Source organism: Pungitius pungitius, chromosome 15 (genome assembly GCF_949316345.1).
Source record: "Pungitius pungitius chromosome 15, fPunPun2.1, whole genome shotgun sequence".
Classification (NCBI taxonomy): Eukaryota; Metazoa; Chordata; class Actinopteri; order Perciformes; family Gasterosteidae; genus Pungitius; species Pungitius pungitius.
The window spans coordinates 15,883,671-15,900,310 of NC_084914.1; the positions used below are offsets into that span (position 1 = coordinate 15,883,671).

At 45.7% G+C, this 16,640-nt stretch overlaps 4 protein-coding genes across 5 annotated transcripts in view; 1 reads left to right on the top strand and 3 right to left on the bottom strand.

The window, feature by feature from the left end:
• Window positions 1-98: 98 nt before the first annotated feature.
• selenop2 (selenoprotein P2) lies at window positions 99-3,259 on the bottom strand. Its single transcript, XM_037459444.2, has 5 exons — window positions 3,163-3,259; window positions 2,383-2,651; window positions 2,016-2,228; window positions 1,507-1,615; window positions 99-1,128 (listed from the first exon to the last, which is right to left on the bottom strand). Exons 2-5 carry the CDS (start codon window positions 2,601-2,603, stop codon window positions 802-804), a joined length of 870 nt encoding a protein of 289 aa, XP_037315341.2. The 5' UTR covers window positions 2,604-2,651; window positions 3,163-3,259; the 3' UTR covers window positions 99-801.
• Window positions 3,260-4,131: 872 nt separating this feature from the next.
• On the bottom strand, window positions 4,132-6,578 carry si:ch73-382f3.1 (uncharacterized protein LOC100151273 homolog). Its single transcript, XM_037459445.2, has 4 exons — window positions 6,184-6,578; window positions 5,850-6,009; window positions 5,582-5,757; window positions 4,132-5,394 (listed from the first exon to the last, which is right to left on the bottom strand). Exons 1-4 carry the CDS (start codon window positions 6,331-6,333, stop codon window positions 5,011-5,013), a joined length of 870 nt encoding a protein of 289 aa, XP_037315342.1. The 5' UTR covers window positions 6,334-6,578; the 3' UTR covers window positions 4,132-5,010.
• A 3-nt stretch (window positions 6,579-6,581) lies between these two features.
• On the top strand, window positions 6,582-11,917 carry toe1 (target of EGR1, exonuclease). Of its 2 annotated transcripts, XM_037459439.2 has the most exons (9): window positions 6,582-7,038; window positions 7,148-7,222; window positions 7,510-7,550; window positions 7,629-7,725; window positions 7,853-8,011; window positions 8,777-8,890; window positions 9,151-9,299; window positions 10,245-10,407; window positions 10,570-11,917. In XM_037459439.2, exons 1-9 carry the CDS (start codon window positions 7,003-7,005, stop codon window positions 11,299-11,301), a joined length of 1,566 nt encoding a protein of 521 aa, XP_037315336.2. In that variant the 5' UTR covers window positions 6,582-7,002; the 3' UTR covers window positions 11,302-11,917. The 2 variants fall into 2 exon arrangements, with proteins under 2 accessions (XP_037315336.2, XP_037315335.2); XM_037459438.2 differs by having other exon boundaries at window positions 6,582-7,222.
• Window positions 11,918-12,115: 198 nt separating this feature from the next.
• Window positions 12,116-16,640, bottom strand: part of xrn1 (5'-3' exoribonuclease 1) — a 30,301-nt gene continuing 25,776 nt past the window's right edge. The window contains exons 35-41 of the mRNA XM_037459427.2: window positions 16,361-16,498; window positions 15,543-15,669; window positions 15,267-15,439; window positions 14,837-14,953; window positions 14,376-14,481; window positions 14,110-14,291; window positions 12,116-13,821 (exon numbers count right to left, since the gene is read on the bottom strand). Of these exons, the coding sequence (XP_037315324.2) occupies window positions 13,468-13,821; window positions 14,110-14,291; window positions 14,376-14,481; window positions 14,837-14,953; window positions 15,267-15,439; window positions 15,543-15,669; window positions 16,361-16,498 (1,197 nt within the window). The 3' untranslated portion in view covers window positions 12,116-13,467. The remainder of the gene's footprint in view (window positions 13,822-14,109; window positions 14,292-14,375; window positions 14,482-14,836; window positions 14,954-15,266; window positions 15,440-15,542; window positions 15,670-16,360; window positions 16,499-16,640) is intronic.

Sequence of the window (16,640 nt, forward strand, 5' to 3'; positions counted from 1 at the left end):
GTTCCCAGGCCTGACCCTTTGAGGACAAGTTGCCCTCCCATCTCCAGGTATGTGGAACGTAGAGGCACCACACTGCTCTGAGAAAGGGATGAGACACCTTGCATCATTGTCTTTTCATTTCAATGGAGAACAACAATCTAGAGGTAAATTTACATTCAGGTTCACAATCGGAAAAGTTTGAAATCCACAGCTAATATGCTAACTTCATTAAACGTAATAACGTGCTGTATTTCAACCCATATTACAGCATGTAACTCAAGAACAAGTGAAGAATCCTGGGCTTTCCAGGGCAATTTATAGCCTTGAATAATTCATTGGATACTAATCTAAATTAGTGTGACACTGTTAAAACATAAATTTAAGATATTAAAAGGAACAGCACTAAAAGGTATTATTATAGAGTGATGTAGTATCACAACGTCACATCAGGAGACAGAATGGACAGAAAAGTGACCGGGGTTCTGCTCACTGGCAGCGTACACCACCCTCTCACTCTGTCCGGGTGACCATAACCAGCACGCCCCTCTCCACACACACACACACATCGGTCCACAGCGTCCTGCGGGCAGGTTTCACACCGTGGACTTCATAAATGGGAGAGGACTGGGAAGCACCGGCTACGTCACCCATGCAGAGCACGGAGGGGTGGAGGTGCTCTCAGAGGAACCCTCAATCTGCCTAATGCTGTTTGTTGATGAAACATCTCAACAAAAGCAAAAACACTTCTTCAGAGTGAAAGAGCAGCTCCAAACACCACTGGTGATCCACCTCCGTCCCACTGGGATGCCTGTGGTTGCCAGGCTACTGATGATGATGATGATGATGATGATGGGTGTGAGGGTGGTGGTCACTGACAGGATAAAGAGTTTTATTCTGACTCGTTCCATGCAGGGTTTGATTCGGGTGATGGTGTTGTTGTGGGTCAGCACGATGAGGGGGATGAGGGGGATGAGGATGATGAGGATGATGATGGCTGTGGTTATGAGTCGGTAGAGGAGCTGTCCCGGCCCCCTCTGGATCATCCGTGTCTGGTTGAATTGTGGATATTGTAGTTGTCTGACTGACATTAAAGTGCCCCGTCTTGTTCTTCATTACACTATTTTCTAAACTTGATGTAGAAGAATCGACCTGCAAAGGGTCACATTCATGTTTATTCCTTCTTGAAATTGGAGCTTATTTCAGCCACTAGGGGGCAGCAGAACAAGCTTTTGATCACACACCTTTGATCATGCCTTCAAGTCGCTAATACAATGTCCTGTTTACATCCAGCAGACTTGATGCAAGGTTATAGAATTCATTTGGAGTTGTACTGTTGCATACAAAGTCATTTTTTCCACCATGAATACAAACTTGAGGGAATGAGTTTTACTGTTCACAGCATTTTAGTATTTGTGCGTGTATCTTGTTGTGTGTGTGTGTGTGTGTGTGTGTGTGTGTGTGTGTGTGTGTGTGTGTGTGTGTGTGTGTGTGTGTGTGTGTGTGTGTGTGTGTGTTGTGGTTACTCACAGTGCAATTGCAGATGTTTTTAAGATAAGTGGCTCTGATTGCAGCCTCCACGTAAACGTCATGCAGGAAACTGTACGGCAGTACAATGTGAAAGGTGAGCAGACCGCACCTGGAGAAAAATAGAGAGAGAATCCAAATGTTGACTGGAATTACTAAAATGTAATGGTCCTTATTCTCTCACTGATGTGATGTTATACAGAACTTGATGATTGACAATATATTTATTCTCAAAACAGCTGCATTTTACTCTGATCGCCATCTGTGGGCGACTCATTAACAGGTCACTACGACGTTCTGGGAGTTGTTTGGGTTGTAATTAGCTCCACTCGCAGAACTCGAGAGATCAAAACATCACGGTGACTTTGTCCGCTTCGAACATCAAGTGCATAGTTCATATAGTATATTTGATCTCATCAGAAAACTAGGAACATTGCTAATGCACGCACATAGGACATGGTATGAAGAAATATACATCTTAATTTGATCCGTGTGTTTTGATGAGACCTCACCTATCATAGATCAGGAAGTCGTCTTTGTCCCCATCCAGGGCCTCCCACACATCGCTCTGAAGGGCAGCCTGCTGGTAGACGGGGACACCAGGGGGCGCTCTCCTCTTCAGCTCCCAGTACATGGCTCTGGAGTGAGGCTCGCGCTCATTCACTATCATAAAGGACACGTCTGTCAGGTTGCTGCGGTTCAGCTTGTCACGCAGGCCTCCAATCCTTCAGAGAGAGAGAGAGAGAGTCAGAAGAGAGGCTGAACACATCGTGAAGTGGCACACTCACTAAATAAGGGATCATGGAATTATGGAAAAGCAGAAAAATGATGCCTACGACTAGTGACTTGTTACGATCTTACTAATAGCAAAGTCCTTACTTGGAGGCCTGAGTGAGACAGAACTGTCAGCTGGCCTTGAGTAGTGCCACCACCACCACATTTCCCATCAGCTCTTGCATGGGTGCGTGCTCCTTTATCGTCCAGCGGGGGGCAGGCTTGCAGATCCTGGAGGCGTCATTGTCCCCCTCCACCACCAGGCTGACATGCGAGGCCCACAGCAGAGCTGGCAGGGCGGCGTACAGCAACGAGAGAGCGCTCATTGTCCCCCCTCCCTGATGGGCTGGACCCAAGCTCAGTCCTCGGCGTCACTTTGAAACATAGACCAAACGTTAACCCAAATAAAATCACCAAAGCAGTCGGTGGGCCGCGGGGGCACAGCAGCACGTCTGATCCCCAAAAAACTACCGCATCGTCTCTCTCATGGCGTGTGGAGATAATCGGCAAAAAGAGAGTATTATGGGGTACACAGCCTGAACAAAGAAAAGAATGTCTGCAAACGGGCCCGACAGGACAGACAAGAAACAACAGTTGCTGATTCACAAACAGATTTAAGTTCAGTTATGTAATTGCACTTTTGATCTCAGCAGGTCGGCGTCTGGAAGAAAACAGCATTCTTGGCTCCAGTTTGACCAACATGGAGGGACGGCCTTTGTACAGTAGATGACCTGTCCCTTCAGAAAATAACTAATTACCCCTCTAGTGCAGAAACTTCCAATCAAATACGATTGGTTGGCATTTTTAATAATATGCCTTTTAGGATAAAAGAATGGGACTCAAATGAGTTCATAAAGATCAAAGAAAATTGATGTCCGAACTTACCTCTGTCCACTCTCTATCCTGTGCCCTACATAAAAACGGAGTGTAAGCCCTGTTGTTTATAAAGCCGGAGTGGGGGGGAAGCACTTCCCTTAAATCAAACAAGAGGGGGTGAGCGGGAGAGAGAGGGAGAGAGAAAGAGAGAGACCTAGTGTCTGTGAACTATTCCGCCCTTAGTGTAATCTGAAGAGCATCAAATCTAATATCACCTGTGTAAATACTTGCAGGCCTCTTTCCACCTTCTTTTCATTTCCAGCAGGACAAGGGGACATACTTGTATGTATGGGTACATGTGCTGGGTAGAACGATTGCCTCTCAATGGCTCTCAACATGGCCGGGATTGGATCTGGGGGCTCGCAGCTTACAACACCAAGTGCAAACTGCAGTAAAAGTGCTGCTAAATGTAATATGTCACTCCGTGTCACAGTGAGAGCAGGCTCTCAAGTCTTGTTTACCGTCCAAAGAACAGTCATATTGATCCGATGGCTTGAGTGTATTTGCTTTTCTACGCATGGCTTTGAGAGGTGAATGCCACTGCGTGACAAACACAACCACGATCGCACTATTGCAACAGCCGGAAGGCCAAGCTCATGACGAACAACACGACCAGGTGACAGTGACACAGAGAAAACAGCGCTGGACTGGTGTCCCGAGGAGCTGCGCGGTCAGGCCTCTCCAACCGGTCCAAAATGATCTACTGAAACTTGTTAAGTGGATCTTTCTACTCAGTTACGTAACCAGCCAAGCACCAAATCCATGTCAAATCTCCAAGTGAAGAGTGAATCGCTCAAAGTTCGACCTGAGCAAACGTCCCCTGATGGCTGCTGTGGGTGCTATTCAGCTACTCCAGAGGAATTTAAGGGGCCATGAGGTGGGGGCTTATTTCTTCTGTCAGTTGAGCATTCCATGGAGTCAATGTACAGTGATGGCCACACACACACACACACAGACAGAACAAAACAAATAATTCTTTACAACCACTTTATTTTTTCTCACAGTGCTATGGTTGCTTTGGATTTTTATTGTCAGCGCTGTTTTATTGTGACTTGTTTGTGGTGAATACAACTGCACTGCAAGCCAAGAGTCACACTAGGGATCACTTTGTCATGTTGACTCTAAACACCAAGAAGGCGGTGTACTCCCTAATAAATGATTTGTTTCCTTACCAAAAAACAGGATCCAGTTTCAGTTTTGCAATAATGATTAGAATAGGCTTCATCAATTGAGGATATTAACACTACTATTCCTGTCAGCATTTGAATGGTTCATAGAAGAGGTTCATTAAAACGCCATCGTTTGAGACCACAGGTTTATGTTTAAAAGCAAAAATCTTTCTAGACACCAACTTGTTTCCTGGTTCTGTGCTACTGCTTTACACTCCATGACATGATAAATAATTCTAAAATATTTCATTAAAGCTTGCATTATGATCAGGAGACAGATACATGGCATCATCCTCATAATATGGAAATACTCAAGCTACCTAACCCAGGACACGTGTCTGCATACTAACAGGGTTTCATTGTGCATGTAAACACCTTCAGTTCAAACAACAACAAAAATACCTGTGAACACATGCTTCAAACGTCAAAGAGCTTTGTGCAAATCGCGTCTACCTGCTCCACACAGTCCATGGTTGTCTTCTCCTTGCACTCTCTAGCTCAGCATCGCCATCATGGTGAGAAACACCTCAATCACAAAGCTCGGCTCACTGCCAGCCACAGCATTTTGCATGAATTGAGCAAATGTAGGTGTTAGTGGTGCAGATCGGGAGACAACAAGCATAATACGTCCAAATGCTGAACATTCCTGGTTGGAGTCGTCCAGGCAAGTCATGCAAAACCGCCGCAATCAGGACAACACGCCTATCAGTTCCTCCTCATCGTTGTCCCCGACGGCGTCAGCGGGACCGTTACAGGTGGCCATGAGGCCCAAGCTCAGCTCCGCCAGCTCCTCACAGCTCATGTCAGTCGTGACCATGATCTTAGTCTCCAGGCGGTTACACAGCGTTCTGTAGGAGGGCAGAGGGTACCCCAGCTCCCGTAAGTACTCGTAGCCCTTCGTGCCAACTGCACACCGGATCTTTCGGGCCTTCAGGATGGTCTCTGGGGACCAGACGGCGCGTCGTGAGCGTTTGGTGAGGGACAGCGCGCGAATCTGGTCCTCAAACAAAAAGTTCTGGAGACCCTTCTCGATCCTGTTGAGCCGGTACAGGCGCTTCTTCATCTCCTCTGCCTGTTAGGGAGAAAAAGAATTAGGGCAATGTACGGAGAAAATGTATTAGGGCAATGTATGGAATGGTCACAATCATGTTTACCCAAGCTGCCACCATCAAAATCAACAGTCACATTGGCCCGTCAAAGAAAAAACAAACTACTACAACATATTCATTTGTGGAAAGAGAGACCAGCTGCGTTCCGACCTCCTTCTGGAGCCTCGCAGTGTGCTGCATCTCCTGCTCCAGCTGCTTCTTGAGGACGTGACACTGTGTGCAGGGCTGCTGGTCCTCTGCAGTCCCGTCTGCCTCCTCCTCCTCCAGGCCAGCCAGAGGGGTGCGTCTGGCGTAGCCATGGTCCCCGAAGGTCAGCTCCTTCTCCACTATAAACACAGAGCAACCCCAAATACTGTCATATTTCCTGTATGTTGTGCAAATGTCCCCCACCAGTGAGTAGCAGCCGATTGGGCTGTACCTGGTTCGGTTTTCATGGGCAGCAGGATGAACGGAATAGTGACGGCCGGGTAAGGAGGGTCTCCAACGGTGAAAAGAGTGGGGATGGCATTGGGCTTCAACTTCTTCCCCCCGGCGGGAGATCTCGCGATCTCCTCAAACTGGCTCTGCTCAAAGTGGTCCTTGAGGGAACGAGACAGGAAGACACGTCCATTTCATCCAACTAATAAAGCACGAACAAAAAGACAACATCGTGCATAAAGTAGCCGCTAATTAGAATGAAAGTCACGTGTTATTTTAAATTGATGCATCGTTATTAAGTGCTCGGTCCCGAACGCGTGGAGCTCTGACTCTACCTGACAGAGTCTGGAGTGAGGAGTCGGCTCAAAGTCACGTCGACAGTTCACCACCCATTTCTTCTTGCGAACCGGGTCTTTGGGGAACCTGAACAGCTGTTTACCGATGCTGGTTGAATTGGAGCAGTTCGGAGCAGAGCAGCCCCCCATCCCGGAACTTAGAGCGACGGCAAAGATAAATCCAGCGAGTCCAGATAGCTTAGGTAGAGGTTTTTAATCTTAAACGTTACTTTTAGGGTTAGGGTGTAAAAATAAAGTCACATAAGCATTAATTGAAACTCGTGGAAACCAGAGCTATGGCTTGAATACTTGCTCATTGTATAGAATGGATAAAATGTAAAATACTTATCGAAAAATGAATGTTTCTTACTTTGTTTGAGCCAAAATGGCGCAACTCACCTCGACAGTAAAGTACAGTGACGTAAGGTTGTTGTTTATGTGCGTCTATGGGGAACGCCGGTTTAGTATTGTTAAAAAAAAGAAAGAGTAAAGAAATAGACGTTTTATAAAAATAAAAAGATGTAGGTTGAGCATAGGTATTATTTAATTATGAAATTAACAGCATACAATTGGTAGCAACTATTCTATATTTATTTTCAGGCGAGATAGCGACTACCTTAGGTTTATGTTCACAGGACCCCGGGAACCACGTTGAAATGTTTACTGTGGACTGGCGCAACCATTCGCTGTCGACTCGATACTGTTTAAAATTATTTAAAGGCGGTAACTGCCGAATAAATTAATATAACAGGCAAGCATCAATAGAGAGGGCTACACAGAACAGCGGATAATAGAAACCTATTAAACCTAAGGTGTTAAATGAAGTTAGCTAAATTCAGGAGAACCGACGTTAAGGTAAATTGCAGAAAACTATTCAGTCGAGAATAAGAGCCGTTTGCGCTCATTTACTAAAGTTGAGACAAACATGGTGTCTTCTATGGTCGTCCCCGTTATTGATGTCCAGAATGATAACTTCAGAGAGCTTTGGCCCGCCATGGTAGTGGCCATGAAAACGGCTTCCTTCATTGCACTGGACACGGTAAGTGCAGTTGTGTGTCCATTCGACCAACGTGTAACTGAGTTAAATTAGACCCGCAAGTGCCTGGAATTATAGTTTTAAAAGCCGTAGTGTGTCCCTGTTGTTTGCACTGTTCTTGGAGCACGAGTGCTCACTACAATCTCACCTTTCAGTATAATGGCAAAACCATCAAAACACAACAGTCGGCCTGGTGGAAGGTCATTGACGATCTAGATCACGTGCGTCATTGTTTTTGTATTGTCACACGATTTCACCAAAGTAGCACTAATTCTTTGGTGCTTGTGTAGGAGCTGAGTGGTCTTGGAAATAGGAAGTCCCTGATGGCCGAGTGAGTAAACCTCTCATTCCTCCCTTTGGCACTTCCTCCTGACTTCCTCCTGACCGCCCCCCCTCTGCCATGTTTCAGATCCATAGAGGACCGATACAAAGCCATATGCAGCGCTGCTCGCTCCCGCTCCATCATCTCTCTGGGAATCGCCTGTTACAAGAAGCTGGACGACAAGGTGCCGCAAGATGACGATTCTCTAAAAGCACAAAGCTATGTTTATATTCATCTGATGATCTATCTCCCTCATCATCATCCTCACATGTCAACATGTCCTGTATCTTGTGCCTCTTCCTCCCCCCCAGGCTGCACACACGTACCTGGTCCAGGTGTATAACCTCACCCTGCTGTGTTCAGAGGAGTACATGATAGAGCCCCAGTCGGTCAAGTTCCTGGTCCAGCATGGCTTTGACTTTAATAAGCAGTACGCCAGTGGGATCCCTTACCTCAAGGGCAATGGCAAGGTGGTGACACTCGCATGCTGTTCTTTGTTGTCCTGCTAGTTCTCTCGTATACGTCATCTGAAAACAAGCCCTCTGATCGGTTAGTTAGCCGGGACGTATGCACCCACATGCAACCGCTATAATGTCTACGCATGTCTATGGACTCGTCTTAGTGAAGCTACGTGCCATAATAAGAATAAAAGAAACCACGATGACTTTGCAGGTGGTCGCTGCAGATCACGGGTCTGACACAAAGATTCCACTACTAAAAGCGCTGTTAAATGTCAGGATTATGAAAGAAGGCCAGTTGGTTGTTAAATACCATTGAAACAGGTAGTGGTCAAATCCTTCTTTAGTAAATGTTTGCAGTCAAACCAAATAATTGACAGAATATTCAACCTGAGTGTCATTTTAATGCTTATAACACTTCTTTCTATACCGGGTTTGTACTGAGGCAATAAAGTAGTCCATGAATATGACCTTGAAGATTACAGAGATTGTGCCGGTCGGATTATGGCATTTTTCACAGTTCAGAGAATGATGCAGTGCTTTCAGGATGAACTCTGTCTGCAGAGGCTGTGTTGTCAAGGTTACTTACTGTCCGTTTCACCTGGAGCATCTCTTCTTGCAGAGTAACAAAGTATGCTGCTAAATCCTTCCGCGGGCCAAGATGCTTATACACATTATTGATGGCATGACATGAGTGGACAGAACGGGACACTCCCGAGTTCCCTTCACCCCCTCAGGTGATGACATTTGATTTCTGGCCCCCGGGTTGTTCTTCAGGGGACCTCGGAGGAGCTGGGGGTCCACATCCGGGCCTTATTCACCGAGGTGCTGCGAGCCAGGAAGGCCCTGGTGCTCCACAACGGCCTCATAGACATGGCCTTCCTGTACCAGGTACCACCAGTTGTTTGCTGCCTTCTTCTAATTGTGTTCATTTCAAAGATGTTTCTCTCTCCACTTTGAGGATTCACTGCTTAACTTCAGTATACATCATTGTTTGAATGCTGATTCTTAATATTATAGATGAAACAATTAATTGAAAACAGTATTAACCACTGATAAAATGACTTGCAGGTCCTGACTTTCATCCATACCTCTTTCACAGCAGCCAGATCTTATAATAATTCTCTTACTGCAATGTCTTCTCCTGCCAGAGTTTTTACGCAAATCTACCCGATCGCTTGGCCTCTTTCACCGCCGACCTATCGGAGATGTTTCCTGCTGGAATCTACGACACAAAGTACGTCACGGAGTTTGAGCTGCGGCTCCCCGCCTCCTATCTGGAGTATGCCTACAAGAAATGGTGAGTATGATTAATAGTACATGTGTGTGTATAATATATACATACATTCATTGAAAAGTTTGTATAACTTCATCAAAATAACAAGAAGTGGTTTTAAGCTCCAAAATCAACAAATGAAAATAGGTTGCTTGCACAGCTGGACACTGGACTGCACTTTTTATTATTTTTATATTATAAATGGCGCCTTTTTTTAATGGAGATTTTTGGTCATCTACAGATTGATCTATTTGCATTTCAACCTTTTTTTAAATGTATTAGAACTTCTTTGACTCATAAATGAGGTTTTCTTTATTGAATAACATTGAGCTGTACCCACGTTAACCACAATGCAGAAGATGTCAGTTAGAAAATAAAGGATGTGTCAAATGGAGGAGCAGAAAAGAATGTATGGCTGCATGATTAGGGCCAAAATGAAATTGATTCACGATTGTTCATTCATTTCTTTTTGGAGACAAGATCTTATTGCACCTTCACGTTTAAAAGAACAAGAATGCTTTTATTGTTGCCCCGCATTCTGGCTGAGGTCAGAGTCTTTGCATTAGACTGGTCGTTATCACGGCGCATCTCGTAGAAGGACGATGGTCCTTTGAGGGACCCGCTCCTCGCCTTCTGCTCCTGACATTTGATCTACCTTTCACGCCGCGTCATCTGCTCTCTGTTCCGCTGTCCAGAGTCTAACACCAGTCCACTGCAGACAGAAATGTTCTGCTGCTGAGGGTACGCACGTGACTCCTCCCACCTGAGCGGCTGACTGTTAAAGAAGTGCTTAATTCGATACGTAGCAGAGCCCGCTTTTTAAATTTAATTGTGGCAGTGATTAAAATTGGATTAATTGTGCACCTCCCAGAATATCCATATCAGGAGATCTCATTGTGCAGATATTGGGGCTGTAAGAATGACATTTTAAAGTCTCCCTTGCCTCACATGGTCTCCTCTTTCTTCCAGTAAGCTGGACAACAGTCGCATTGTGACCTCTGGAGGTGCCGAGCCGCACGTACGCGTTGAGTTCTGTCAGTACGCAGGTCACATGTCCAGCTACGTGGACTACAGAATGTGTCAAGATGTGTCCTCTGCTGAGGGACAGACGGACATCTGTGAGCGCTTCTCGGTGAGTGAAAAGCTTTTTGATTCCAGCTTCACTGGGAGTCTAAAGGCAAAGTGTAATCAAATGAAGTTTATCAAATTAGGTTTCAGTTTAGGTACGTCCTGCGTGTCAATTAGAGGAGCCAACTAGGCGTCTTTTTTGATCAGATGTCCGTTTGTCTCCCAGGCGTTTGGCTGGTGTCCAAACGGAACCCAGTGTCCGTCATCCCATGACACCGACCTGATTGTCCTCCAGGATGAGAAGGGCGCGGGGGACAAGAAGAAAAAGAAGAGGATCAGAAACAAGAAGCGAGGTCGAGGTGAGGCACAGAACGGGGCCTCAGTCTGTGACGGGGCTCCTGACCACAAAATCCCCCACATGGAAGTGGACTCCGGGGACGCAGCAGCCGCGGTGCGCCCTGAAAGAGACACGTCGCAGAGGGAGGAAGAAGTGGACATGAAAGCGTGCGATGAGGAGAACCAAGTCTCCGAGGACAACCCCGACCACAGAAACCCTGCAGCAGCTGAAGCATCGACCACAACAACAAGCAGCACAAAGGAGAGCCGAGAGGAAGCCAGAGAGACGGAGACGCTTAGCAACCACCCAGCTAACACCGACGCTCCCAAGACCAAGGCCGACCCAGGAACGCACCGCGCCGGGTTCGATGCCTACATGACGGGATACATCTTTGCCCACTCCTGCACCACGATCAAGGAAGGAGTGGGAGCTGTAGAGAATGAGCAGCAGCAGGAAGTGGTGGACAGAGAGCAGCAGCAGGCGGCGTGGCTTCCTACGTGTCTCAATAAGGTCTACCTCAGCGGCAAGGCAGCTCCTCTCAACGTGGTTAAAAGCACCTTCGCCAGGTCGTCCAAGGTCCACATCCAGAAGATGAAGGCGGTTTGGGCGGGTGGGTTGTAGTGTATATTAGAGTTTACACATGTGCAGCATCACAAAGTCCTAAGGCTTTCATCCATTTCCTGAATTGCTGTATCATTTTCTACATTTGTGATGTCTGCAGGATGAACCCCGTTGACTATTTCTTTCACCACAAGGTTCAGCTGAATCCTGTGTAGTGTTCAGTTTATGTTGATTAGTATTGCGATCACAATACTGCAAGAAGGAAATGGTTTTTTTTAATAAACTGATGCTTGTTAATAACAATTGTTATTTCACAGCAACAAGTTATTTGAAAAGTCCAATGATGTTGTGGCTAATCACGTCAGTGTCACATGATCGGATCACCAATAATTCCATCAAGTTTGTATCAAAGAAAATTGCCACAACCTGAGCTGTTGGTACGTACAGACCATAGTATCATAATGACTTTTCTCTGGAGCCTTTCATTTCTATTCTAAAATACATGTTAAGAATTCTAAAAATAGTATACTATGTTATGGCTCTATAATCGTTAAAGCTCGATAAAACGTTGCAAAAGAAAGCCGATCTTCATGTAATTCCAACTTCAGTAAATAAGTAATTAACATTGCAGCAGTGGAGAAGAACCGGTAAAAAAAAAAAACAGATGTATAAACACCGCTCAATACTTTGTTTTACAGCATCAAGACTTTGGGTATGATGCTACAAGCTTGTTACACTTATTTTGGGACAGTTTCTCCAATCCTCAGGTCTGCTGTCATTACGGGACGGAATGAGTGAAGCGCTGTTAATACTAAACAGACTGTATGAGACATTTAATATTCTATGTGTGTGGGGTCATAAAGAAGCGGCCACGCTGTAACAAAAGATTGACTTTATTAAATGGATATGTACAGCACATTCCTGGATCAAAACAAAGTCATTTTCTCTTCATATTGAGAATTGTATATTTTTTTTTATGTACCCCCCCCCTGAAGAAAAAAAATATATCCAATAGGTGTGCTTAAATTTCCAAACAATCTTAAAAGCTGCTCAGGTTAAAATGAGGACAAGCTAAAGACACTTGTTGCTCTGACACACACGCACGCACCATAAAAGGCCAATCCATAAAATCTAGAGGTCGGAAAAGAAAACGTCTTAAAATTGATCAATTCTACATGCGTGTGTAAAGAAATGTGCAATAAAGCAGAATTTCAAAATGAGCCAAGCAGCTTAAGAAAATCATCTAAAATATATCTGCCCTCATCACATGGCACCGTTATATTGCTCTTAACTTGGATGAAACATAACTCATCTAGTGGCAGCGCCTTAAAGCAATGACTTACTTTGACTCAGGTTAAAGGTCATCAACGATCAGCTGCATGAGAATTCTTTCCAAATCACCACAAGCACTTTCCGTTACCGTTAGTGTGTAAACAACAACACAATTAAAAGACAAATGAGTCCCTCCCAAGCTCCACTTTAGAAAAAATGAAACAAATAGTCTATTTTAACACTGTAGGTGGTTCTGGAGTCCATGTGCTGGTGAAAAACAAGATCCGTGGATAAAGTGTGTTTTTCCATGTGATAATTTTGCAATATGTGCAGCAGTGGTTTTTTATTTACTTATTTTTGGCCAAGTCATCAAACCATAAACAAATCATACACCAAAGTGTAAAATCTACAGGAAGGGGTTGAATGTCTGAAGGACAGACAAAGCCATCGAGCATGGTGGGAAATTAGAGGGAAATTAAAATAAAATCAACCCGGGTCTGGACACCACTGATCCAAACGGAGCAGTTTGTACGAGCACAGCCATGACAGAAGGCCCCATTTTATGCATCATTAATACAGAGACCCACACCCAACATTGCATGAGGTCAAACTAACTGGAGCAGGAAGTAGTGTCTGTTGCAGTAAAAAGAGCTGAGACCAACTCTCATCTCCATGGCGATGGCGTTCTGTCGCCTGATACTTTAGATTCAAAGTGTTGAGAACAGAGTTTCCTCAAGGGCACAACAAATTAAACTTGCACTGATGAGATTTCGACCAGCAATGCAGCACCTTATAAACAACACACACACACACACACACACACACACACACACACACACACACACACACACACACACACACACACACACACACACACACACACACACACACACACACACACACACACACACACACACACACACACACACACACACACACACACACATAAGCTCATCACTCAGAGACTTTAGCAGCCTCAAAGTTAACAGCCAACTTCCTGTGCTTCCTCTTGGAGGAGGAGCTGGGGGTGTGGCCTGTCACTGGCATGTTTTGCCGAGGGGGCGTGTGCAGGCCAGCTGTTGTGGAAGTGATGCCTGCTGGGCCTGGACTGCCCGGGGTTTGGTTGCTGTTGGCGGAGTACTGGTGCGGCTGGTTGTGTTTAGCGCCATGGGGGTCACCCTGACTCAGGGGGTGGGGGGGCTGGTACTGGGGCTTCTGCGACTGGTTCCTGGACACCGTGTGGGCGGCGCTGTAGAACTCTCGGCTGTCCTGGCTCTTTTTGCTTGCAGAGACTCGCTTCTTCGTCACCTGTTTTGGCCGGAGGACAATGGTTGGTCACCGTGACAACGTCGTTAGGGGCCGTTCACACTAAGATGCCAACCCAACCACATGCACCGATGCCAAAACAAGAAATCACTGGCAGCTTCTTTCCCTGATTCGATTGGCTGCTTCGAAAGCTAGACATTCAACAGAGGTGCAACTGTGCGCTCATAAGTGGACAATATCTTTCTGTCTTGAAAATAAAAATACAAACATGATGGACATACAGCCATTTCAACAAATATCAGTTGTGCCAATACAAGTTGATCCTCCCACCTGTAAGGGAATAAACTGGTTGTGTGAGCCGATGGGCGCCGCTGTTGCGGCCTGGGGACGGGCGGCACCGGGGAAGGTTCCGGCTGGGCCGTAGAACGGCTGGTTCTGGGGGTGGTGGGGAGGCAGCGGCATCCCCCACAGCGGGCCAGGGCCAAAGCCCTGGGGAGGCAACAGCATACCGCCTGCGGGGAGACACGTTGTTGCACAAGTTGTAGACAACAGAGGAATCCTTTTTCCCTCTGATGGGTAAGCGGAGGAAATCTCACCTTGTTGGTTGAAGACGGGCGTCATGGGTCCTAAGGGTGGGGGGCGTATCTGACCCATTCCCGGGAATAGAGGAGGTGGGAGGGGGAAGCCAGATCCCACTGAGTTCTACGGGAGAGCAAGAGGACAGACAGAGATAAAGATATGGACTTAGTGAACAGGAACTTGGCATAACTACCATATCATGAGTATTCATGATTAATTTATAATAAATCTGTATAAACTCATTAGTTTATTCTTTTTAGATGTACTTCCTTTTCCTCCTTCCATTTGCCTCGTTTCTGACCAATAGAAACATCTCAGAAAAAAGGGAACTAATAGTAAAAAATGATTTGAGCTTACACACCCAATAACCATTACAAAGACAAGCTGTCTCACAGCCATTACCACTAGTGTGTGTGTGTGTGTGTGTGTGTGTGTGTGTGTGTGTGTGTGCGTGTGTGTGCATGTCTGTGAGTCCTACCAGTCTTTGGAGGGCAAAGAAGGCAGCTTTCTCCTTGGCTTCATTTTCTGATTGACACTGCGGACCGTGGACCATCAACCCGTTGGACAGCTTCACCTGACACACCACCGCCCGGCCCTGTGTGTGTGTGTGTGTGTGTGTGTGTGTGTGTGTGTGTGTGTGTGTGTGTGTGTGTGTGTGTGGAGGGGGGATAAATAAAAGCGTTGAAAAAACCTGCACAAACTGCTCTGTTTCTGCAGTAGAGTGCAGATGTGGACCAGGTGTGCCTGGATGGACCCCTGATGGAGCCACACTCTGCTTGTAATTTACACTTCACAAACTTAAGATACTCATTTTCGTTTATTCAAATGTCTGCAGCATATACATATTTATATTTATTTAGGTTTTGAGTTGTGTCGAATACTTGTGAAAACACGATGCAAAGACCAACCTGTCTGCTGCCTATGTAGCTGAAATCGGGTGGAGCCATTCCCAACCTAGCACAGACACACGCCAGCTCCGCCACCTTGCTGGTCAGCACGGCGTTGGACAGGTTGGCAGGGCCGACCAATGAGGGGGGAGCGGCTGCAGCCGCGTCACTGTGGGGGGGGTTCATATTGGCTGCTGGAAGCAGAGAAAATGGGACACACAAGGAGGGAAATAAAACACCCACAAGGCTCAAGATGTGACAGCAACACATCTGGTTGTGTGGCAATTAGTAACTTACCGAGTTTCTTGGACGACCGCCGCCGGTTGTGCTGTTGGCCTCCGCTGACAGGCGCCTCCTGGGAGGAGGCACTTCCTGTTCCAGCCCCGTCAATCTTCAGCATCTCCTTCAGCATCAGGGTTCCCTTCTGTCAAAACGGACCAAAAACAACCTTAGTTCAGTTATCCTAAACATATTGTCAATATCTCTAAGTATCTTCACTACAGCTGGATGGGGATTCATTGGTGGTACACATGCATATTCTTTAGCATTTGAAGGAATATTATTCTATTATAAATATTACTTAGGTTCTGTTTTGTTGACCATTAAAAAGTTAAAAACTAACATTTCAAAATTAAACATCCAAAAAGAGTAGAAAGAAACTTTGGCCATGTAGCGTACGTCGATGAAGAGGCTTGAACGAAGAGCACACGTTTTATTAATGGTTAAATTATTTAAACTGGAACATATTTTGGGAGTTTGATGTCAACTGTCTAGCAAGCACACACACACACACAACCAGGCATCAGCTTTCAGTTGACGAATCATTGGAAATGTCATTCTTACACAAAAGATTGCCCAACAGCCCAGTACTGAAAATAGGATATAAAGAAAAAAGCCTCATTACATGTTTAAAGCCAAGTTCCATAATTTAATACCATCAGCAATTTGCTGGTTCATCGCTCTCTATATTTCAGATTGAGTTTCTTTCTGGGTTTTTGTGGGGGTCTTCAGGAGAGAAATGTTTTAAATTCTCGATATATGTAAGTTATGTCTAACTTGATTGTGATTAGTTATTTGTGATATATCATATTTGTGCACCATACTGCGACTCTTACCATTGCGAAGGACTGGGGAGACAACGGGCCGTCTGATTGGCTGGTGGGTGCCTGTGGGGGAGCAGGAGGCGTTGGGGCCTGCTGGCTCCCCTTGGAGATGTTCAGACTGGCTATCAAGTCCTCAAACTCTGTTGAAGCCTTGAAGAAAGATGTGAAGAGGGAATCCAATAGATTACAGCGTGTATATAATGCCATTTTATCTGGGTGTGTTTATAATTAGAGGGCTCTTCAACCTCTCATCATCTTAAATCAAATCAAAACCCATCTCGGTTGACCAGAG